A 24573-nucleotide genomic window follows, 5' to 3' on the forward strand; every position below is an offset into this window, starting at 1 on the left:
GACCCAGCTGGGGTTTCAGGGCTGAGGGGTTGCGGCAGAGTCCCCGCAGCTCCTGCGATTCCTACAGCCCCTGGCGGGGGCTGGGGGGGGGGGGTGTGCCTCCTCCATCTGAGAGTTAAATTGGGGAGGAGGAGGCCGGAAGGTGGAAACACATCCTGAGCCCTAGAAACATCTTTACAGACATAAGAGGCCTGGGGTGCAGTCCGGAAGGGGAGCGGGCGCCAGGTGTGCAGGGGGAAGCAGGGCCCTGGGGTGGGGGCTGGAGGGCCCCCCCGCTTACCATCTTGGGGAAGGAGCTGGTGATGGGCAGGGACCGGGAGGAGCTGGGGCTGACGTCCATGCCTTCTTCTTCCTGTCCCCTCCCTGTCCTCACCACGGGCAGGAGAGGCCGAGGGGAGAGGGGAGGGACAGGGAGTTGAGAGCCCCTTGGCGGGGTAGGGGGAACAGGGGGTGTCCTGTCTGGGGGCTCGGCTCCTCTCCCACGGGGCTTGCTCTCTCCTCTCCTGACCCGGTCCCACTGCGGGCTCCTGGGGGGAAGGCTGGGCTCATTCACCAGCAGCCTCTGCCCTGGCCAGGCCCAGCGGCTCAGTCAGGGTCCCCGTCCCCCAGGTAAGGTACTGTCCCCTGGAGCAGGGAGTCCCTCCCCTCCCGCTCCCTCAGGGGCTGCTGGGCCTTGGGCACGCTTCTCGCGACAGACAGACAGACAGACAGACAGACAATGCACTGGGGCTCTGGGGACCCACAGGGAGGGGTGGTAGACATGACGAGGCTGCTCCTGCTCTCCCGGCACAGTGACCACTAATTACCACGTGGACACCCCGCCCCGCCCCCGAGGCCGGTCCGAGGTGTCCCCGCAGGGGCGAGCGCCAGGGGGAGCGACAGGGACGCAGAGCAGCGGGGGACAGAGCGGAGGCCGCGCCGCACTAACCTGGAAAGTCGGACGCGCGCTTCAGGCTGATGGGGGACTTGGCTCTCTGCAGCTGAGGGGGCAGAGGACAGGGTCACGCGGGGCCCAACCCGGCGCCGTGACGGGGGGGAGTGCGCGGGGGAGCCCGGCGGCCCCTGCCACGCGGCTGCGACCACAGCAGGCGCACGGCACCCATCTCCGCGGTGCTGGGCAGACGCGCCCCCCCAGGGAGGCCGGGGCTGGGCCCCGAGGACAGAGCTCCCGGGCCAGAGGGTGAGCAGCGGGTGCGAGCGCCGGGCTGTGCAGATCCACACGCCGAGGGCGCGGTGAGGGAGGGCGGGCTTCGGCCGCTGCCGGCCACTCAGCACCAGTGGGTCCCCTCGAGGTGCTGCCCTGGGTCCGTGGTGCAGGGGACGGTGGGGACCCGTGGGCACTGTCAGGCCCTCACACGACATCGGCTCCCTCCCTCCCTCCCTCTCCCTCCTGCCCTCACACGCTCCTTCCTCATCCGGAGCCACGGACACGCTGGACACGGAGCCCGGCCGATGGAGGTCGGGGAGCCCGCCCCTGCTGTGCCCGCCACTCCCCATCAGGAGGGGGCGGCTGCACTCACACCTACCTGTTAAATTTGGAAATAATGCCTCCCCCCCCCTCTCTTACTACACTTATTTATTTATTTAATATTTCTTTACTGATTTCAGAGAGAGGAAGGGAGAGGGAGAGAGAGAGAGAAACATCAATGATGAGAGAGCATCATTGACCGGCTGCCTCCTGCACACCCCCCACTGGGGATCGAGCCCACAACCCAGGCCTGTGCCCTGACCGGAATCGAACTGTGACCTCCTGGGTCATAGGTCAATGCTCCCCCCTGAGCCACGCCGGCCGGGCCTCTCCTACGACATTTAGAGGAAATGAGGGGTCTGGTCAAAACGCACAGCGCACGGTGCCCATCCGTCCGTCCGCAGGGCTGTGACGGGCGATCCGCCTGGGGCCTGAGACCCGCAGCAGAAGCACAGGCGCGTCCTCGCCGGCTCCTGCCCGCCGCCCGCCGCCCGCCGCCCGCCGCCTGCAGGTACCTGGATGCCCTTCAGGTTCATCCTGCGCTTGGGCGGGTGGCAGGGCAGGAAGTATCTGCTGTCTTCGGGCGAGTCCTCGGAGGTGGAGGAGTCGTCGGCTTCCTGGCCGTTGGTCCGGGGGCCGGCCTCCCCGAAGCTCTGGGAGATGATGGTCACGGGCAGGTTCCGGGGCAGACTCTGCGGACAGGGGGGCCGGGCGGGGGGTGTGTGTGTGTGGGTGTGTGTGTGTGTGAGCAGCAGCCGGCAGGCCACGGAGCCGCTCTGCCCCCGGCGCCGCCCCTGCCCTGGGCCGAGCTCAGGACTCCTGCGCTTCTCTCCTGCCCCGACCCCGACCCCGTGTACCTGGAGGCCAGGCCATCTTCCAGCTCCACCCCCTCTCTCCTCCCCAGTCTCCATCCCGCCTCCCGCCAGCCAGGGCCTGGAGCAGGGACGGGACCCCTGAGCTGGTCCTGGCCCTTTAATCCGAGGTCACCATCCTCTCTCCAATTTCCAGCCCCCGGTCTGAGCTACGAATACGGAAAACATTGCCAGGCTTGGCCAGGAAGCTCAGTGGTTAAGCGCTGACCCCTGAACCAGGAGGTCACGGTTCAGTTCCCAGTCAGAGCACAGGCCTGGGTTGCGGGCTCGATCCCCATGTGGGGCGTGCAGGAGGCAGCCGATTCATAATTCTCTCTCATCATTGATGTTTCTCTCTCTCTCTCTCCCCGTTCCTCCATGAAGTCTATGAATATATTTGGAAAAAAACCAAACAAACAAAAAAACATTGCTGAATGATGAAGTGAGGACAGAAACATGGCAGGTCCTGTCCTCTGTGCCTGAGCTGAGGGGCGAGGGCACGAGGTCACTTCTGCTGACCCCCAGAGCCACGCCCCGCCCGCCCGCCGCCCACCTGGTCCAGGCTGCCGCTGTCCCGGGACAGGCGCCGCAGCTTGCTCTCCAGGTTGACGATGCAGGCTTCGCGCCGCACCATCTCGATCCGCATCTCGTCGTTCTTCTCCTCCAGCTCGCGGATCTGCTTCCGGTACTTGTCCTTCTCGATCAGGCACTGTGAGTACTGCGTCTGCGCCTCGTCCCGGGAGTGGAAGGCCTGCGGGAGGGACGGGCCCCTGGCTCTCCACCCGTCTCCCCCCGGACACGCCTCCCCGCCCAGCGCTCCTGCTCTCTCCGCTGTCACTCACAGCCTTTCCCAGCAGCACGCGTCCTGCTGGGCTCCAGCCGCGTGGGGCTTGGGGCTCGGGGCGCCTCTCTGGGGGCTCAGGGCGCCTCTCCGGGAGCCCACTCCCCGGGCCCGAGGCACCTGTCATTCCCACTTTATAGACAGGGCACCGAGCCTGCCAGGGTGCCCGCGTGTTGGTCACACGCCTGAGTGACAGGCCCGACCCAGCTACTCCGGAGACCAGCACTGAAGGGCCGTGCGAGGCCAGCCCGGCCCCACGTGTTCAACTGCCTGTGCGTTCGGAGAGCCTCCGGTTGGAATTCATCTTTGAAATGAAGTGGGAGAGCCCGGCCGGCTGTGGGTCCTGGGGGGCGGGGGGAGGGCAGGGCCTGGGCCCAGAGCCCCGAGTCCTCGGCCGAGTTTCCCCTCCCGTCCAGAGCTGGGCTCAGGGGGAGCTCTGAGGACCGTGGTGAAAGGGCCTCGAGATGTTTGGACACCGGTTTGGGATCTTTTATCCTCATCTGTCACCCGTTTCACCCCACGGTTACCCGGAATTTTCCAAGGGACATAGAGAGCCTTTGAATTGTTCTAAACAGCGAATGGGGAACCCCCTCAGCCGGGAGGGGCGGCTGGTTTTACTGGAAAAGGCTCTGTGGGCCCTTCTTGGCCGCCACCAGGGTGCCCTGGCCCTCGGTGCCCCCCTGACCTTCGTGTCCTCCTGACCCTCGGTCCCCCCAGGCTCTCTGTCCCCCGTGGCCCTGTCCCCCCTCGGGCGGCGTGGCGCACCTGGTCCCGCTCCCGCTCCACCTCCTCCAGCTGCAGCATCACCGTGTTCATGCGGTGCTTGTACATCTCGCAGTCCTTCCCCAGCGTCGAGCACTTCAGCTCCAGGTCTTCCTTCTCCTCCAGGTACTGCGGGGGGACAGGCAGGCGGGGGGTCAGCGTGCCGCCAAGTCACCCGCAGGCCAGGCCGCCGCCCCAAGTGGCAGCCATCTGACCGGCAGGGACGGCCGCAGTAGGTCAGTCAATGAGCTGGGATTTGCTCAGACCTACTGTGTGCCAGGGGACGGAGGGGGGACGTACAGACCCGGTGCGTGCCCCCCGAGGCCTGCCATCGGGAAGGGAGACGGGACCCCACGGACACAGTAGCGAACAGCTGCAGGGGTGCGGGTGCTGGATGTGGGGCCGAGCAGCCCCCGCCCACCTTGTCCCGCAGCCCCTCGGCCTGGCGGGCCTCCTCCTGCAGGTTGTAGATCTTGTTGACCAGCTCCTGCCGGTCCTCCAGCGCCTCCTTGCGGTCGTGCTCCAGGATGTCCAGGATGGCCTTGTCCGAGTCGGGCAGGCTGCGCTGCCCGGCCTGGGGGCGGGAGAGAGGGTGGGTGCAGGGCCCGGGAGCTGGGGCAGACACCACAGACGCCCGCAGGCCACGCTGAGCCACGGGGCAGACACCACAGACACCCGCAGACCACGCTGAGCCACGGGGCAGACACCACAGACGCCCGCAGGCCACGCTGAGCCACGGGGCAGACACCACAGACGCCCGCAGGCCACGCTGAGCCACGGGGCAGACACCACAGACGCCCGCAGGCCACGCTGAGCCACGGGGCAGACACCACAGACACCCGCAGACCACGCTGAGCCACGGGGCAGACACCACAGACGCCCGCAGGCCACGCTGAGCCACGGGGCAGACACCACAGACACCCGCAGACCACGCTGAGCCACGGGGCAGACACCCACAGACGCCCGCAGGCCACGCTGAGCCACGGGGCAGACACCACAGACGCCCGCAGGCCACGCTGAGCCACGGGGCAGACACCACAGACGCCCGCAGACCACGCTGAGCTGGGAGCAGAGACGAGCAGGGAGCGAATCGCCGCCCCTGGGGTCCTCAGCGGTTTGTTAGGTGAGAATGTCATCACCTGAAGAAGCATAGCTCCTGCTGCCGCCAACACCCCGAGGCCTGCTGTTCGGCCTGCTTATCGGAGCCCCAGAGGCTGCTCCCCAACACGTCACAGGTGACAACAAAGACAGGGCAGGCCCGCTGGTGGGCGCCTCCGCCAATTAGGTGCCATCCGCTTGGGTGACACCGGCTCAGCTCTGCTCCGTGTCAGAGCGCAGGCGCCAGGCAGCCAGTTGGGGGAGGCAGGGGAGGCGGGGGAGGCAGGGGAGGCAGGCGGCCTCTTCTCTCCCTTAGGGGTGCGCTGGGCCGTCACTCCGCGGAGACACCCTCCGTCCCCCGCACTCCGTGCTGACAGGGGCAGGAGGCACTGGGAGTGTTAATAAACGCACGGGCTGACCGTGGAGGACCTTGGGATTTTTTTGGTTCACCCTCACCTGAGGGTATTTTTTCCATTGATGTTTTTTAGAGAGTGGAAGGGGGGGCGGTGGAGAGGAACATCGATTGGTTGCCTCCCTCACATACCCTGATAGGGGCTGGGGATCGAACCCATGACCCCTTGGTCCCGGGCCGGCGCTCTAACCACTGGGCCACCAGCCACGGCGAGTCTCTCTGGATCTTTAAGGACCAGCAGGCCTCCCCGGCTCAGGGCACCGGCTGTGCGGAGCGGGTCAGCTACAGAAGCGCTCACAGCCCCAGGTCACCGTGCCGCGCCCGCACCTGGATGATGGACTGCAGCTCCTGGATCTTGGTCTTGAGCATCTCGTTCTCGCGCTCCAGCTCCAGCACCTGCTCCCTCTTGGGCCGGCTCTCGATGTCGTTCTTGAGCTTCAGCGACTGGTTCCGCTCCAGCTTGCACTCCTCCTCCATCTTGTTCAGCCGGTGCTTCAGCTGGTCGATCTGCAGCCGGGGCCGAGGGGCGGGGTTGGCAGGGGCCCAGGAGGCATCGCTCCCGGGTCCCCCTGATGCGGCCCCGCCTGGGCCTGCCCTCCCTCCTCCTTCCGTGGCGGCCAGGGAGGGCCCACAGAGCCTTTTCCAGTAAAACCAGCCGCCCCTCCCGGCTGAGGGGGTTCCCAATTCGCCGTTTAGAACAATTCAAAGGCCCCCTATGTCCCTTAGAAAATTCCGGGTGAAACAGGTGACAGATGAGGATAAAAGATCCCCAACCGGTGTCCCCGAGGCGTTGGCCAACTCGATGCCCTTTCACCACGGTCCTCAGAGCTCCCCGTGAGCCCAGCTCTGGGCCCACCCTGACCCCCCCCGAGAGCGGCTCTGCTCCCCTAGGCTTTGTCCTCGTGGGTTCACAGCAGGTTTCACTGGGAAGGACAGCGTTCCGGCTGAAAGGTCCCAGGCCCACGGGTCTAGAGGGCCTGCCGGGGGCAGTCCCAACATCTGGACTCGGGGCAGCTGGACACGTGCTGGGCGTCACCGCGGGGTGAGCGTCAGGAACTGGGGCCAGGAGCCTCTCACACCTGGTGCCCAGGCGAGTCTGCTGCCCCGGACCCCGGCCTCGGCAGAGCTCCCAACACGGGGGCTCGTGGTCAAGGCTGCAAGGAGGGGACCCCAGAGGGAGCAGGGGGGGGTGTCCTGTCAGGTCCAGGCTCACGGAGAGGCGGGCAACAAGGAGCCTGGTAGGTGGAGGGCCTCGGCTTTAGCTGGGAAAGGCCAGCTCTGCACCCCTCGCCCGGGGTGCGGGGGCGGGGAGAGGCCGCAGGGGAGCGGCCTGGGGCTGAGATGGGACGCGGGGGCCAGATGGGCCTTTCAGTTCTAGACACGCTTCCGCACCATGACCACATCTCAGGGAGGGAGAGTTCCAGCAGGGCACCGTGTGAGCCCCGCCCTAGGTTAACGTCCGCACGTGCTGGGTAGCGGGCACAGGGGCACTCCTGCTTAGAGACCGTGGGAAAAGGCCTGGTCAGCATCCTGAGCTGGGCCCGGGGCCCCAGTGCCCCGAGTGGGCGTGGCGTGCCGCCCGGAGGGGCGCACGCGGGACCAGCCGCTCCCCCAGCGGCTCACGGTGCAGCGGCTCACGCATCTGTGGGTGTGGGTGTTACTGCCGTGACTGCCACTGACCAATGAGGAAACTGAGGCCGAGGGTCAACTAACGGGGAAGCGGAAGCCAGATCTGAATTCCCATCGATGGTATTTAAGGCTCCTGCTCTTCACACACACGTCCCTCTGCCCGTTACGCCTCTGATTCCATCCGCCCGGATTCCAGGGGGCTGTTGACTGATCTGTCCGCTTCAGCTAAATTGCATGTGACCCGACCAGAAATCAGGTTATTTATCCCCGAGTCCCCCACGGTGCTCAGCACAGTGCCTCACGCGTGGCAGGTGCCTCATAAATATCCCGAGAGTCTATCTCTACCCGCAGCCGCAGTGATCCATCTAGAAATAAATCAGCTGTCACTCCCAGCTCTCCGGCCTTCAGCGCTCCCCACACCTGGGATGAACGGCAACGGTCTCACCACATCCCCTCGATCGGGGTCCTGGCCGCCTCCCCCACCTCCTTCCCCGCTACTTGCTCCTGTGGCTCCAGAAACACCACCACGCATGCCCCCTGCTCGGGGCCTCGGTCGCTGGGAGCTCCACCCTGAGACTGGCATGGCCGGCCCTCCCTGTCCTCGGCCTCTGCCCCGCGTCCCCTCTCAGTGGCCTCCCCGACCGTCCCCCTTAAGACAGCACCCGCCCCGCCCCCCGGCCTCCTGCTCTTCGCGTTCCTCCTGAACAGCCCTGGGCACGGCCAGGCGTGTGTCTGCTGTTCTCTGGTGAGAGTGGCCCCGGCTCAGGGGGTTGGGGCTTGAGTTGCATCCCTGGGACAGCGCCTGGGGCGGGTGGCGCTCAGGACGCGAAAGGAACAAACGGGTTAAGCAAATGCCCTTCCCGTCTGCACTCGGGCGCTAAATCCTTTAATGACAGCGTCATGTGCTGGCGGCCGTTCACCGAGAGGCAGCCTGGCTCTGGGACTGGGCCCGGCTGGCCTTTCTGCGCACAGCGGTGCCGGGCAGGGGCTGCGCCCAGGCCCCGTGCCATCTCCTCGCTGACTCCTGGGGGCCACCGTCTGGGCACGGCCCCTGCGTCTCCCCACCCCCGGCCTGGTGCACAGTCTGTGCGCCCGTCTGCACGTGCGCATAGGGCGCCCGGGCCCCGAGCAGGAGGGAAGCCCCACGAGGTCCCTGTGCACACGTCTGCACCTGCCTGCGCCGGACCTGGGCCCCGAGCGGGACCTCGGCTGGAGGGCGGTGGGTGGCGGCCCCGCCCCGCACCTGCCCCCACCCGCTCCGCCCTCACCTCAAGCTGCAGGTCCCGGCTCCGCATCACCGCCATGTTCTTCTCCTCGCTGAGCTGCGCGTAGCGCATGGCCAGGTTGTAGTTGTCGTCCTTGACCTTGACCAGCTCGTCGTTGTAGCCATCGCGCTCCTCCTTCATCTTGTAGTAGCGCTCCTGGAAGGTGAGCAGCTCCACGCGCGTCAGCGTCAGCTGCTTCTTCTCGTCCTCCAGCTGCCGCGCCTTGGCCAGCAGCTCGCAGCGCTGCAGGTCCTTGGCCTTCATCTGCTGCTGCAGCTTGATGACCTCGTTCATGAGGAAGTGCGTGAGGCCCTCGTGGCCCTCCTCCACTGTGGGGGGTGGGGGGGGGGTGGGGGAGGGGGGTCAGGGCATCCCGCTCCCCACCACCCACCCGCCCCTCCTCCACTGCGGGGGGGCGGGGGGGGTCAGGGCATCCCGCTCCCCCCCCCCCACCCACCGCCCTCCTGAGCTCTCACACCCACGGGCCCCAGACTCAAGGGGAGCAACGCAGCTCATCCTGGTTGAGCTTGGGTCTGGCAGGGAGGCAGACATCAGGAAGGAGGGACGCAGACATGCAAGTGCAGCCTGAGATGTGGGAGGGAGGGCACAGGGCAGAGTGTGAGGGGCCTCCAGCCTGGCGGCGGTGGGGGGGTGGTGTTGGGTGGGGGGGGGTGGCTGAGAGGTTGAGTGGAGGGAAACGCTCCGGGAAGGTGGGACATGCGGAGGGGGACGTGGCATGCGCCTGGAGCCCAGGGAGAAGCAGAGGCGGTGGAGGCTGGAGTGTCAGCCGGGCTGGCCCACGGCGCCCTGTGGGCTGCAGGAGGACTGGTCTCAGACAGAAGCAGCGGGAGGTTTTACACAGGGAGGTCTGCCGAGGTGGCGAAGGCGCGAGGCAGGCAGGGGTGGATGCAGAGAGCTGGGGGGATGCAGGGCTGGGAGGAGGCGGGCGCAGGAATGTGTAGGAAGGGACGTAAGACTAGACGGCCAAGGCCTCTGGCTCAGGGATGCTGGCAAGAGAGTAGGCGGGAACCGGACCCAGAGGCGGGGAGCATCTGTCCCGCCGCCACCATTCACGGGGATGTGCCAGGAACACCCCCTCTCTCGGCTCAAGCTTCCCTTTGCCGCTTTCACCATCCGGCAGAAACCAGGGGCCGCCAGCCCGCAGGTGCTGTCCTAGCACCACCGGTTCGCCGCTCTGGGACTGTCCCACCAGTGGACACCCCCCCGCCCACCGCCGGACGCTCTCCTGGCCGAGCCGCTCACCCACGATGGTGGAGAACCTGCGTGTGGGCTCCTTGCCAGTCACCAGCTTGTACAGCTCCGGGTAGTAGAACTCCAGGCTCTCCAGGAACACCACGTAGCCCCGCTGCCCCTTGGTGTGCAGGATGTCCAGCAGCCGGCCTAGGGACACGGCCCGTCACTCGGCGCCCAGAGCACAGGTGACCGGACCTGGGTCCCATGTCCAGCCGCATCCCGGACTCCCATCCCTCAGCGAACGCGGAGAAGACAGCGTCGCCACAGCCGTCGCTCCCGAGGTGCCTCCCGGGTCCAGGGGGTGGAAATCAGGCCCTCAGCGGGGATGCGGTGGCTGTCAGCTCCCTTCCTCTGGGAAACTGGGGGGACCCGGGCACCCGGACACGGCCTCAGGACACCCACAGCTTCCTGTCGACCGGGTTACAGTGAGCCACGCTGGCTCGGCTCCCTGACCGGAGGAGAGGGAAGTGCAGTGGCCACTGCAGCGTGGAGGGTGTTCTCTGGGCTTCGGAGCAGAAAGCACATTCTGTGCGGGGAGCTAGGAGTCCCCGGAAGCAGGCCGCTCCCCTCGGGGCTGCCAAGCGCCTGGAAACAGCTTTAACGCCAGAGGGATGTGCCCGCAGGTCTCTGCCCCACGGGTCCCACTTAGTGTTTACATGTCCTGGCCTCCCTTCACTGTTTCACTTCCAGATGTTTCTTCCCTGGAGGTCCCCGAGCTCGACGTGTCCCCAGGACGGCAGGACACGCGCGTATCATCTTGTGTGGGTGCTGGTGTGTGGGCTGCCGGCGTGTGGGCTGCCGGCGTGTGGGCTGCGGGTGTGTGGGTGCCGCCGGTGTGGCTGTGCTGCCGGCGCAGTGGGGGCGGGGTTGGAAGTGACAGCCGGGCTCGGCAGGAGAGCGCTGCGATGGATGATGAGTGTCGTGTTCACAAAGGACAGTCACAGCGCACGAGGCACTTACCGCCATCACGCCGTGGGGGAGTGACTCCAAACCTTTTAAACTGTGAGCCACAGAGAGAGACGTGTATCCTGTGACCCCGTGTGCCGCACAAGGACAAATACACACACGTGTGTACACACAGGCACGTGCATAAAACCCAAACCAGTTTCACAAACCAGACGTAGCACCTTGAGTGAATGTAAAAAAGTGCTAGGCAGCCCTGAGGCAGTCTGACCCCTTCTCAGAAGACTCTAGGGTGTCCCCAAAACGTATGCACGCCCTTGAATAATTATAAAGGCAGTGCTTATTAGAGCACATTTCCTTTTCAAAACTGAGCTGTCAGCGGCTCAAGTGTGCACACAGTTTTTGGAGACACCCTGCATTCTTAAACAGATACAACGCATTGGGTTCCACAGGCATCAATGATAATAGAACTAGAGGCCTGGTGCATGAAATTCATGCACTCAAGGGGGTCCCTCGGCCCGGCCTGCGCCCTTAGGGGAGCGGGCCTAACCCGGCAGTCGGACATCCGTAGGGCTGCTGCGGAGGCGGGAGAGGCTCCTGCCACCACCACTGCACTTGCCAGCCATGAGCCTGGCTCCTGGCAGAGCGTGCACCCCCTTTGGGAGCGCACTGACCACCAGGGGGCAGCTCCTGTGCTGAGTGTCTGCCCGCTGGTGCTCAGTGCACGTCATAACAACCGGTCATTCTGCCACTCGGTCAATTTGCATATTAGCCTTTTATTATACAGGACACAGTTCTCGAATAGCAAAGTTATGACTCAGTAAGAAATGTGCTTCTTTATGCCTGAAGTGACACGCTCTCTCGGCAGCTCTAACGGCTACTCTAACTCCGAGGGAGCGATGCGTGTAAATGGTGTGTGGACAGACTGTCACCGCGGTAACGGAAATGAAGACGTCGGGGGTTGTGACGGGCGACCACGTCCCAGGTATCGCTAATCACCTGCTTTGTCGCCTGCCTCCACCTGTCAGCGGAGGGGTGCTCCCCTCAGGCCGGGTAGGAAAGTAAACACCGTTTCCCGCTCTCCGAGGCCGGGACCCTCTCAGTTCTACCGCTTGGTGGCGGGCAGGGCCGGGCAGAGGGCCGTGGGCCCAGCTGATAATTCCCGCCCGGGAGAAACTTCACGCTGGCACAGTAGCCGGAGGGGTTTCCTGGGGCCGCCACCAGGGGCAGCCCGCCCACCCGTCCCCGTCCCCGTCCCCGTCCCGGGAGCAGCTGGCTCACCCGCGCGGTTGATCTTGGAGGGCAGCATGGGCGCGTTGAGCACCTCGTCCTCGTCCTGCTCGTCGATGACCTTGCACTGGCGCAGGTAGGGCGTGAGCTTGGCCGGGTTGATGTAGCGGCTCAGCATGTGCCGGTTGCACTCCACGTTCTCCCACAGCGCGTCCTCCTCGTCCTTGAGCGTCTCCATGTAGTCATCCATCCCGGGGCCGCCTCCTGGCGCACAGAAGGCACGCGGTCACCCGGGGCTCACGGGACCGCGGGACCCAGTCCTTCAGGGTGACCTCTGGACGGGTTCTAAAGGTCAAGCAGGGCCTGGTTGGGCCTCGTCCCGGGCACCGAAAGGGTGCCGGTTCGATTCCCGGTCAGGGCACATGCCTGGGTTTCGGCTCCATCCCCAGTGGGGGGCCCGTGGGAGGCAGCCGGTGGATGTGACACCCTCACATTGATGTTTCTCTCTGTTCCCTTCCTCTTTCTCTCAAATCAATAAGCGATTCTTTAAAATAAATTGATAAATAGATAAATGAAAAGAGTCAGGCAGAGGAAAGCATTATGGTATTCTAACCATTTAAGAAAGGAAGGGAGAGGCCTGGCCAGGCCGCTCAGTTGGTTAGAGCATCGTCCAGGCTCGCAATTCGGGTTCGATCCCTGGTCAGGGCACATACGGGCATCAGCCGACGAACGCACACACAAGTGGAACGGCAAATCGGTGTTTCTCTCCCTCCTCCCTCTCGATAACCGATCAATCAGTAAATGAAAAGAAAGGAGGGGATAGAATACAGACAAGCTGGGTGAGCAAAAGTCGGCCCACAGGTGTTCGTGTGGAGAAAGACACGGGTTCTGGCTGTGACGGTAGCTTTACCAGCTCTGTGTTCCACGCACTCACAACTGGAGCGCTGCTTCGCCACCCGTGTCTCCATTCCTGTCTATTCTAACCACGAGCCACGGGCGGACAAGCCACAGTGTTAGGGCAACAACTCCTGGGAGAGGGGAGGCTGCAGCGGGCGTACAGCCCCCCCCGCGTTCTCATGCCTCTCGGGGAATTGTCCTCAACGAAGACGACCCGTGTGGTTATTTTTTTGTTCTGCAGTTTCACGCCGGTGGTGTCATGCTGCGCGCTTCCTCGCTTCCTTTTTCAACTTGCTTTCTTTTCTCTACGTTTTTTGAGACTGATTTAGGTTGATATATACGTCTGATCTGTTCATTTTTAAAAACATATTTTATTGATTTTTTACAGAGAGGAAGGGGGAAGGATAGAGAGTCAGAAACATCGATGAGAGAGAAGCATCGATCAGCTGCCTCCTGCACACTCCCTACTGGGGATGTGCCCGCAACCCAGGTACGTGCCCTTGACCGGAATCGAACCTGGGACCCTTCAGTCCGCAGGCTGACGCTCTATCCACTGAGCCAAACTGGTTAGGGCTAATCTGTTCATTTTTAAACTGCTTTAATGAAATATAGTTTATGTAGCACACAATTCACCTTTCTAAAGTGTACAATTCAAAGTACATTCACAGAGCTGCCCAGCGATCACCCCAATTCATGTTAGGACAGTTTCATCGCCCCCAAAGGGAGCGCCATGTGCATCCCTCTGATGCGCACCCCTCCCGCCTGGGCACCCACTGACTTCCTTCCAGGCACCTGCCTTTTCTGGACCTTCATGCGCAGCAGGCGCTCCATTGTCAGAGTGACAGTGCCTGCATTTCAAGTGCTTTATTCACGTCTAACGGTGGCATGTGTTCCGTGGTAAGAACATAGCAGCGTTATTTATCCCTTCCCCCCGGTTTTCGACTGGAACATTCAGCACTGTCTCCAGCGGGAGAGCATGGAGCAGCCTGACCAGGAGACAGTCCCCAGCCCTGCTCCACGGAGCCACGGCCCTGCTCCACGGAGCCATGGCTCTGAGGGATGCATGTGGTGGCCCCAGGGCGGCCCCAGACACGCTGGTGTTAAAAGGGGAGATTTCAGAACAAACACAGGTCCTTTAAGAAAAAGCACTTTGGTCTTTGCCCCCTTCCCTCGGGATCTGGAGGGGTCAGAGTGTCCTTTGTGTGGCAATGCGATGCCTCCTTGCTAGGGGCCCTGGAGAGCTCCAGGGTGGGCTGGTGGCCAGAAGACAAGCAAGTGACCGGAAGCGACTCAGCCCCACACCTGACCTCTGGGGAGGGGAGAGGCCAGAGAGTGAGTTCAGTCCTCCATGGCGCCCGGCTGGCGTGGCTCAGGGGTTGAGCGTCGGCCTATGAGCCAGGAGGTCAGGGTTTGATTCCCTGTCAGGGCACGTGCCTGGGTTGGGGGCTTGATCCCCAGTAGGGGGCGTGCTGGGGGCAGCCGATCAGTGATTCTCATCATTGATGTTTCTCTCTCTCCCTCTCCCTTTCTCTCTGAAACCAATCAACATATATTTAAAAGAGGAAAAGAAAGTCCTCCATGGAGAATGATTAACCAGCCATGCCCGTGTAATGACACCCCATAAAAACGCCTAAACCCTGGGGTTCCCAGAGCTTCTGATTTGTGCCCACGTGCCCACGCTCGGAGGGGCACCTCAGCTCCAGGGCCCTGGGCCTGGGCATCTGAAGGAAGGGGACAGGCTGGTGAAGATGAAGGTGAAGCCAAGTCTAGGGCAGTGGGTACCCCGATACCCAGTGCTGCCTCCTACTCACACCCTCTCAGCGGCCACCGCCCTGCGGTCTTGTCTGTGTCAAATAGACCCCTGGCCCCGGCCGACTGAGCTGCCCAGGGAGGACCCACCCACGCGCCGGTTGCACCTCCACCTGGGGCTTCCACGCGGGCCACAGACAGCGGCCGGGGAGTGGGCTGGGGGCTGAGTGGAGGCCGGCACCTGGACGCCAGGGAGGTCAGAGCTGGGCCACCACCAGCGGACAGAGCGGGGAGGGAGGCAGGGAAGCGACGCCCCATGAGCCCCGGCCACGCGTGGCCCTGCTCCTCCCGCATGGCATCTGGTCCCTGCTGTCGACCGCAATGATCTCCCAGTGAACGAGCTGTCTGGCCTGGGCCTTTGCTACATGCGACCAAGGGCCTTGGCTGCGTGCTGTTTGGAGCAACAACTGACTCAGTGATTACAAGTGGGCGCAGTCCCAGTCAGGCCAGCAAAGTGCACAGACAGCAAGCTGCTGTCACCACCGGGCGTCCTGACCCCCAGCCCCTTTGCAAACCCAGAGCGGGCCGCCTGGCTGCTGGGTGGGGGCGGGGTGGCTCGCTCCCTCCAGGTGAACCTGCCTTTGCTATTTCCAAGGCGTCGACATCCACGTTGGACGCTCCCCCCTCCCCTGAATATATTTTTAAAAAATATACTTTTGATTTCAGAGAGGAAGGGAGAGGGAGAGAGAGACAGAAACATCAGTGATGAGAGAGAATCATGGACCGGCTGCCTCCTGCACGCCCCCACACTGGGGATCGAGCCCACAACCCGGGCCTGTGCCCTGACCGGAAATTGAACTGTGACCTCCTGGCTCATAGGTTGATGCTCAGCCCCTGAGCCACGCCGGCCGGGCCCTCCCCTGAATCTTAACCAGAGCTGGTGGCAACTCCAACCCAACACCGGCAGGTCTGACCAGGGTCTGGCCAGGGTCCGGCGTGGTCTCAAACCCTGGGCCCCACCGGTCTTTCTATAAATAGCGAAAGAGCAAGTTCAAGGCTCCCGGGCAGGCCCCACAGGAAGGGCCACGCTGCTCACCTCTTTACAGTCCCGCCTCACTCATCTGAAACACGTACCACGGGGCTCCCTGCTGCTGTCACCGTGAAGGTCAAAGTCTTCACCTGGACCCCAGGCCCTGTGTGGCACGCCCCCGCCCGTCCCCGCGGCCTCCAACCCACGGACGCTGAGTCAGAGCCGGCTGGGGACCTGCTGGGTCAGAGCTGGCTCCGCGCCCCCTCACTCTCAGGTCACCGCGCTCTGTTCCTCTGTTCGGCTCAGGGCGAAGGGGGCGGGTGTGACGTACCTGGCATGTGGCAGGCTCAGGACGCCGCTCCTCCCGTTACCGAGGCCTGAGCGTCACTCCTCCAGGGCCGGGCTCGTCCCTCCCCGGGCCGGGCTCCTCGGGGGCCTGGGGCTGCGGTGGCCGGGCTCTGGAAAAGGGGAGAAGCGGACTGGGCAGAGCCGGAGGGAGAGCAAGGGCCATGCGGGGCCTCAGCGGCCGAGCAGCGCCTCTCTCCCGGACGGGACGTGGGGCGGCCGCGCCCAGGAGCCGCTGGAGGAAGAGCCGTGGATCCAGCCCGGGGCCGCCTGGGGAGCCACTGCCCAGGTTCTGAGGCCCCGGGACAGAGATGGACAGAGGTCCCTGGCGGGGGTGGGGGCGGGGAGGGCTCCCCACGGTGCGAGAGGACGTGCTGAGTGGACGCTCCTGTCGGCCCTCGCTCAGGAGCCAAGGGCAGCGCACATCCCCAGCCCAGAGGCGCTGCCTTCGCTCCATTACGTCTGCAGCCGCGGCATCGGGTGGGACAGGCGCTTGGTAACTCCCCACGGAGCTCCTTCCGGGCTCACAGGCCGCCCGGCCAGGCCGCCCTCGGGTTGAAGGGAAGGACCAGGCTCCTCGGGAGAAGGGGGCCGGGAGGGGAGGGAGGCTCCGCCCTGAGCAGGTGGGAGGGGCTGCCCCCTGCCCCCCCCCCCCCCCCCCCCGCCCTGCTGGCTGCAGGCCTGTGAGGGCTCCGGGGGTGCTCGCTCGGGAGTGAGGGGCCTGGGCGCCCGTTTAATCAGGAATCCGCTTGATTTGGGCCGAAGGATTAATCGCAGGTGACACCGGCCCTCCCAGGGCTGACAGAGCTGTTCTCGTCGGGTGTCAGCTCGATCGTAGGGAGCTGTCACGGCCTCGCCCCGGGGAGCGCAGGACACGCTTCTCTGGAGGACGCCGTCTCCCTGTTCGGTGACCGGGACAGGAGCAGCCGCCCGCTGCGGGCACCGCGGGGAGGGCTGTGGGCACCGCGGGGAGGGCTGTGGGCACCGCAGGGAGGGCCGTGGGCACCGCGGGGAGGGCCGTGGGCGCCGCAGGGAGGGCTGCGGGCCAGTCTCCGGGCCGAGTGCCCAGCTGATGTGAGCAGGCCGCCCACAGGCGAAGGGAAACGACTATTTTCTTCATTTTAGAGAAGGAGGGGCCGTGGGTTCCTTCTACAACCAGAGGAAAAGGCTTCTGGAAATTGGCTGGTGAGAAGGTTCCTTTGCAAGAGACGGAGCGCAGGTGGCCCAGGCTGGCACAACCACCAGACATGTCAGCACAGACTGGGGAAACCGAGGCACAGGGCCGCCGGGAACGAGGCTGCCCTTCCTGCCTCTGCCCTAGAGTTGGCCCACAGCCTGAGGAGCCTGAGGTCGGGGGAGTCGTACAGGCTGCGTCTCCCGAGAGACGGACCTGCAGGTATTTAACAGTCACCCCGATGCTGACACGTCACCCCGATGCTGACAGGCCACGGACCGCGCACAGGCTCCCTGGGGGGCCATCCCGCAAGGAGGCCCATGTGAAGGAGACGACACGTGTCAGATCCCCACGGAGGCAGCTTTGGGCCACGGTCGCTGGCCGCCTCTCATCACCGCTCCACAGAGCCCCGAATTGCTTTTTTTTTTTTAAAGTCTGACTTTTAAATGCCTCTAACCAGAAAGTGTCTGTACAAAAGCGCCCTGAGATATCGCTTCAGCACACAAGCCTAAAACAGAAGTAAAACCAAGTTCGAGGACGGCAGTTATTGGCTCAGGGTTAAAAAGAGCTATTGCTTCTCACAAAGGAATCGATGGCTCGGGGAGTTACTGGCGTGGGAGTCAGGCCGGCCGGGGAGCCCATCCATCCTGCAGGGCGGCCGTTAGCCGATAAGCAGCGCTGTCTGTGTGGCCCAGCCGCCCCTGAAGGAGGCCATCCCTGGGGAGGGCGAGGAGGCTCCGGGAGGTGGGAGCGGCCTGTGCCGCCGGGAGCAGAGTGCGTGGAGCAAGGCGAGACGTAAGAAAGCACAATCTGATCATGAAAACCCATGAAGAAGTTAGAGAAGATGCTGCAGCCATGAAACAACGCCATGAAAAGGAACGAAGAACGGGTTCTTGGCAAGTGAAATAAGGTCGCAGACACTTGTAATGAATAGAGGATTTGGAAGAGAAAGTTGAAGAAATCTCCCCCAAAAGTTAACAAAAAGTTAAGGAAGATGAGAAGGAGGGCTGAGGTCCGCTTAGAACAGTGGTTCTCAACCTTCCTCACGCCGCGACCCTTTCATACAGCTCCTCATGTTGTGGTGACCCCCAATTTCATTGTTACAAATTGAACATCATTAAAGCACAGTGATGAATCACAAAAACAGTATGTAATTATGTATGTGTTTTCCGATTGGTCTTAGGCGGCCCCTGTGAAAGGGTCATTCGACCCCCAAAGGAGCCGCGACCCACAGGTTGAGAACCGCTGGTTTAGAAGGTCTAGTACCCAATAAGCCGAAATCCTGGGAAGAGACAACAGAGGTTATATTTCCTTTCCTGTGCACCTTTTGAGGATATCCTATACATGAAGGGATGAAACGATCAGAGAAAGAATATTAGGGACCCTCCACATGTAGGACTATGAGTCTTCCGATGGGAAGAGGTGGCGAGCACGCGGCACAGCCCGGGGAAACGCCTTCTCAGAACCTCACTGAGATTTCAGGCCACCAGCGAGCAGAGACCCCGAAAGCGTCCGGGGGAGAAACAGCAGGGCACCCCGAAAGCTCTGGAAGTAAGTCTGGCCTCGGGCTTCCAATAGCAACTCCGGAAGCTGGGAGGCAGCCAGGCAATACCTTCACATTTTCGATGGAAAATACCATTAAATCTGGAATTGTAAACCCACCCGAACGATGATGAGTGAAAACAGAACAGTATTCTCAGAAAGGCAGTGACTCTGGACGCTTACTTCCTCGTCCCCTTTCTGGGGAAGCTACTTGAGGATGTGCTCCAGCAGAACGAGGGGCTCAAACAGTAAAGGGGAAGGCACGGAGCCCAGGAAACAGAGAATCTGATGGGCCAAAGCACCAAGGAAAGTTCCGGGATGAGAGGGGTGCCGCAGGGCCATCGAGGGCCCACAAGAGACACTGCCAGGGTGAATGTACTGAATGGTCACCTCGTATCCTATATAATAAAAGGCTAATATGCAAATCAATTGAACGGCGGAATGACCGGTTCCTAAGATGCCCACTGTCCACCAGGGCACAGACGCTCAAGGCAGGAGCTGCCCCCTGGGGGTCAGTGTGTTCCCACAGGGGGTGCACCGCTCAGCTGGAAGCCAGGCTCACAGCTAGCGAGCACAGTGGCTCCCAGTCCCTGTGCAGGCCTAAGCTGTGAGTCGGACATCCCCCGAGGGCTGGGCTGAGGGATGCTCCCCCTTAGTGCACGAATTTCGTGCACTGGCCTCTCGTATTTGATAATGTAGGACATAATATTGTGAAGCAAAGGACCGGTCTGAGAGTCAGATGGGGAAAATTAAGGACAGGCACATTAAAACCAAAAGCCTCAGCAAATGAAAAGAAAAAGAGAGGCAGTTGTAACTCCAGGAAAAAATAAAAAGCTAAGAAAGGAAACAAATTACAGGCCTCAACCAGCCTCAACATAAAACAGTACTAACCTAGTTGTGGAAACGTAGCACACAACACTGTGACCCACGTGCACGGGGAAAGTGGAGGAGGGGGGCGCACAGTGGGGTCCAGAGGACGCGGGTCCTCACCTACCTCGCGCTGCGCCGACAGGAAGGACAGAGCAGACGCAGCGACACGTGGGCTGCACACACGTTGCCCAGAAACACGGAGGTGGGTGCCGGAGGACAGCAATGATGAAGGCGAGTCAGAAGTGGTCGCCTTTGGGGGTCAGGACGGGGCATGCTGCTGGCCAGGCTGGGGACTGACGGTTTTCCCGACCAGCCTACTTAGCTTTTTCCTCTCCCCACCACTGGTTTTTGGAGAGAGTGGGTGAGAAGAGAGAAACGTTGATGTCAGAGCGACACATCGATTGGTTGCCTCCCACACCCACCCGGGCCAGGGCTGGGGATGGGACCTACAACCCAAGCTCACGCCTTTGACCGGGAATCGGACCGGCGACCCTCCAGTGTGCAGGTGCATGCTCTAACCACTGAGCACCAGAGCGAGCCGGCTTAACTTGTAAACCTGCATGACATGCGTTATCGTGGCAAAAATATCAATAAAAAATGACATACATCTACCAATGGAATACGGACGCTGCATTACGGTCTGAAGGGTCAGACAGCCACCCCCTCCTCTGCACCCTCACCGCGCCCCACCCTCTGCAGAGCCTGTCACACCGCTCACCCCTTCACCGGCCAGAGGTGCGTGCAGGGCATTCACAGACGCCCCTCCCTCCCCTGCACAGGAGTGCGGTCGGTCGGGTTGTGGCTCCCAGGTTAGGATGAGGGGGCAGGTTAGGGAGTAAGCCCTGGGTGAGACCCCACAGCCGCTCAGGGGCAGAGCCTCCAGCCCCCCTTCCCTGACTCTCCGTCACCGGGGCCTGAGGGAGCCAGCCGCCCTCACAGATAGCGTGCAGGCAGCGGAGCATCTCCTCCTGCCCGCCGGAGCCCTGCTTCCTGGGCTCTGTGTCTCCCTCATTCCTGTTTGCTCCCCTCGTGTTGCTGGAGTGCACCCTCCAGCCGCCCAGGAAGAGGTGGGGGTAGCTGCTGCGGGCAGACACCCCGTGGATCCTCTCATTTGACACAACCGCCCTCAGAAGCGGCCACTACCGACCCCCCCACCCCTTTACAGAGAGGAGACAGGCCACCTGCCCTGTCCATCCCCTTTCGCCCCCGCAGCCCCGCCAGAACCCAGCATGGGGCCTTAGCCACAGTAGGTGACCCACATCTACTTGTCTGCGTATAAATAAACGAACGGCGAGGCCGCTCTGACTTCACCGCCCGCACAGAGCCAGGCCCTTCGCCAGGAGCCGCCCTGCGGGACGGACGCGCCTCTGCTGGCGGCACTGGTCCCTCGGGCGGGCGAACGCTCCGGGGCCAGACGGGGTGGCAGTCAGGGAGATAAACGCATCTCTGGTTAATTGATTTGCCTGGGAGATTGGAGTGGGCGGCTCGAGAGGGAGGGTTTAATTATCCCAACGAAACCTCCACTTAATTGAAAGGAGTTCTGGCAGAAAAAAAAGTGGGGGGGAGGGGGCTATTATTTAAAAGACTGATCTAGTGCAGTGGTTCTCAACCTTGGCCGCACATCAGAATCACCTGGGACTCTTTAAAATCCTGATTTCCAGGCCTCATCCTCTGGAAATTCTGTTTCTTTGTTATGGGGTGGAGCCACAACATGAGTAACAAAGAAACAGAATTTCCGGAGGACGAGGCCCAGAAATCAGGATTTTTAAAAGATTCCCAGGTGATTCTGATGTGCGGCCAAGGTTGAGAACTGCTGCGCTAGTGCCTGTGAGGACTGAGGACACACAGGGATACACCAGCACTGGGCCGGCCGGTGGCGTTCACAGTCCAGGAAGGAAAGCTCATGGAAAAGACCCCGAGTCACGCCTTCCTCGTGTCCCTCCCCTCTCCCCTCGTGGCCACAAGAAGGACACTCAGAGAAGCAGCTAGAACCCCCCCTGCCGGCTTCCTCCTGGCATCCCCGTGAACGTCCTCACCTCTGTCTATCTCGGCTCATTGAACCGAAACGTTGAGATGATAACATTTCCCATCAATTACCATGTGTACAGCAATCAGTGGTGCTTCACCCGTACATGTTTTGAAAGCAGCAATTATCGTTTTAAATTCACAGCCGAGTGGCAGGCACTGCCAGCTGCCGGCCCAGACCCATGCTCTCTTACTCTGTTGAGGGAGCCCAGTTTTGTGGAGTGTCGCTGGGCCCATCTGGAAAACGGCGTTTCTCGCCTCCCTTGCAGCTAGGGTGGCCGTGCGACACAACCCTGGCCTCTGCGACGTGAGTGGAAGTTTCAGGGGAGACACCGGGGAGGGCTCCTTGGGCTGGGGGCAGGGTCTGGGCAGAAGAGCCTCTTCTTTGTCCCTGTCTTCCTCCCTGGGAGGCGGATCCAACGCCCGGAAGCACAGCAGCTGCCCTGTGAGCGTGAAGACAAAGGCTGCCCTCGAAGTGCAGCTGCCTGGGTGCCGCCAGGACGCCGGGTCCAAGCTCAGCTTTGAGCCACTGGTCCACAGAAGAATAAAATCCCTCGTGTGTGTGGAATTCTGATTTTGTTTCTATTATTTGCAGTTAGGAAAACCACCCTCACAGACACGTGTGACAAGTAAGATCTACGGCCTCTGAGAGCGCCATCGTGGTCCCAGCTACAGACGCCTGAGTCCCGGCTGTCCATCGCTCTTGTTCCTTTTCCTAGATACAAGACCGAGCAAGCAGGCGATCGATGAAGACGGAGCACCACCGTGGACGGAGCGCCGCGGGTGACAGCAACAAATGGTGTGGCTCCGAGGGGTGGCTGTGCCACGAGGCGGTAGACACAGCCGGGACACAGTAACGAGACGACACCGCCTTCTGTCTGTCTGCCCGGCCGCTCTTGGACGGCGGTGCCTGGCGGCCCATTCCTCTCCCGCCGGCCTCGGTGCAGCCTCCGGTCCTGAGCCGACGCTGGATTTCCAGGCCCAGCCTCTCCCACACCCGCTGGCCTCGCCTCTTCTCTCTCAGCCCTCGGTCTTCCCGACGCTCCCAAACGCCCGGTTACAGCCATGCTTCGCGCCAACATCCAGGCATGCCCACTCCATAGCCGGGCACTGCCCACCGCCATCCCCCCGGGCACCAGGCGAGCTCCTCAAGGTGCTCCAGCCACTCCTCTCCGTGACCGGCCAGGGCCATAGCTGCTGTGGATACAAGTGCCAGGGACAGAGGAGGCCCAGGAGGCCCCAGGATGCAGGGGCGGGGGTTGGGGGGCGAGGCCCACTTACTGAGCCGGAGACCAAGGGCACGGCCACCTCACCCCTCCCCACCCCCGGCCCTGGCGCCCACGCTCCTTCCCAGTGGCCTCCACCCTGCGCCAAGGACAAGCCCTTCTGAAGGATGTGCCTCCCTGCCCCCCGCTTCTCCCCTACCCCTGCAGCTCTCACTTCTTGCCGCAGGGAAGCTCCTGAGAAAAGCACACTCCGCAGAGCTAGGCTTACACTGTTCTGGAAGGCGCGTCCCTTCATCATGGGGCTCTGTGAGCGTTGGCTGCGTCTGGATCCCAGAGCCGCGCACACAGTGGATGGACAGGACAGTCCTCAAGGTCTGTCAACCCTCCCCCCCATCCCCCCACCCTAGTGTGAGGCCACCTCTCTGCCTCTTGGGAAGCGCCTGACGCCTGGCCACGGGAAGCCCTCTGGCCTCGACCACAAGGAAATGCCGCTCTTCTCTCTCCCGCGGCCGCCTTGGCAGCCTGGTCAACGAACGCCTGTTCACCACGGGAGCCGCGAAGTCACCGAGAGCACCAGCGCGCTCCAATTCAGGGCCTCTGTGCTTTCAGAGGCAGCCCTCTGCTTCGTCCGAGGGCCCCTGGGCGTCCCTCATCGGCATCTTCCTCCTCGTCTTGGCCACGGGTTGGTTCAGCATTTGGGTTGGAAGGAACTCCGAGAGCCCGCGGTCCCGCTGTGACTTCGACACGCCAGTCTCCAGACGGGGCGCGGTCACGCTACGCAGCACGTGGGGATTCAATGGAAATGCGACTGGGATGCTCTGGTGACCTCCGGTTTTATAATAAAATCATCCCACGGCCACCTCACTGTCTTCGGCCATCAGCCCCCCAGGAAGTGTGCCCTGGGAGCAGGAAATACGCCTGCGCCCGGCCTAGTCCCACCTCCATCCTTGGCCATTCCGTTTCCGCGCCCGCTGTGGGTTCCTTGGATTCACCTGGGACTTGCACAGCCAGGCCCTCGGTGACCTCTCCCCACCTCCACCCAGTCTCCCCCAGAGTCTGGGCAGGAGACCTGGGGTCTCTACCGCGCAGAGGCGACCCCACCGTGGACGCAGCGAGCATCCATCCGGAGCCGACATCGCAGATCATTCAGTTCCAGCCCAGGAGAGGGGTGGGGGGACGAGGGGGCCTGTTTGGAAACGACATGGCAGCTGCGCCTGACCTGGAGCAGCGACAGGCAGACCTGCTCCTGGGGGGACCCGCAGCCCCGAGAACCTGTGAAGTGAAAAGGTCGGCCCTCTATTTCTCAGGAAAGGACACCAGCATCATCAAATTGGAGCCCCACGCAGAGAGCAGCCACAGACGAGAACGGGAAGGTCCTGTGGGAGCCGCACTCCCACTACAATCTTCCCTTGATCTTCTCACTGGGCCGGCACTGGTCCCGCGGGGGCAGGAGACAGACCAAGTCAAATGGCAAACTAGGCGGCCCGAGGCCTCTGGATGTTTAGTGGGGCAACATTTGAAAGTCTGGTGATGAGGATACTTCAGGGCAGACTTAAAGTGGGAGACTGGGAACCCTACTCATCCATCCATCCATCCATCCATCATCCATCCACCCATCCATCCATCCATCCACCCATCCATCCATTATCCATCCATCCATCCACCATCCATCCACCCATCCATCCATCCATCCATCCATTATCCATCCATCCATCCACCATCCATCCACCCTTCCATCCATCCATCCATCCATCCATCATCCATCCACCCATCCATCATCCATCCACCCATCCATCCATCCATCCACCCATCCATCCATTATCCATCCATCCATCCACCATCCATCCACCCATCCATCCATCCATCCATCCACCATCCATCCACCCTTCCATCCATCCATCCATCCATCCATCCATCATCCATCCACCCATCCATCATCCATCCACCCATCCATCCATCCATCCACCCATCCATCCATTATCCATCCATCCATTATCCATCC

General features: G+C 62.4%; 1 protein-coding gene across 3 annotated transcripts in view; it reads right to left on the bottom strand.

The window, feature by feature from the left end:
• CARD11 (caspase recruitment domain family member 11) overlaps nucleotides 1-24573 on the bottom strand; it is a 68596-nt gene that overhangs the window by 16622 nt on the left and 27401 nt on the right. For 2 of the 3 annotated variants that reach the window (XM_070414296.1, XM_070414294.1), the window contains exons 2-12: nucleotides 15721-15847; nucleotides 11765-11977; nucleotides 9590-9727; nucleotides 8330-8655; nucleotides 5760-5939; nucleotides 4344-4496; nucleotides 3926-4051; nucleotides 2873-3070; nucleotides 1984-2160; nucleotides 929-980; nucleotides 281-363 (exon numbers count right to left, since the gene is read on the bottom strand). In XM_070414296.1, the coding sequence (XP_070270397.1) occupies nucleotides 281-363; nucleotides 929-980; nucleotides 1984-2160; nucleotides 2873-3070; nucleotides 3926-4051; nucleotides 4344-4496; nucleotides 5760-5939; nucleotides 8330-8655; nucleotides 9590-9727; nucleotides 11765-11977; nucleotides 15721-15727 (1653 nt within the window). In that variant the 5' untranslated portion in view covers nucleotides 15728-15847. Of the gene's footprint in view, nucleotides 1-280; nucleotides 364-928; nucleotides 981-1983; nucleotides 2161-2872; nucleotides 3071-3925; nucleotides 4052-4343; nucleotides 4497-5759; nucleotides 5940-8329; nucleotides 8656-9589; nucleotides 9728-11764; nucleotides 11978-15720; nucleotides 15848-19444; nucleotides 19463-24573 lie in introns of those variants that run through there. The other variant, XM_070414295.1, reaches the window with a different exon arrangement.

The sequence above is a fragment of the Myotis yumanensis genome, unplaced genomic scaffold (genome assembly GCF_028538775.1).
Source record: "Myotis yumanensis isolate MYYU_CA2020_CCGP unplaced genomic scaffold, mMyoYum1.0.hap1 SCAF_5, whole genome shotgun sequence".
Lineage (NCBI taxonomy): Eukaryota > Metazoa > Chordata > Mammalia > Chiroptera > Vespertilionidae > Myotis > Myotis yumanensis.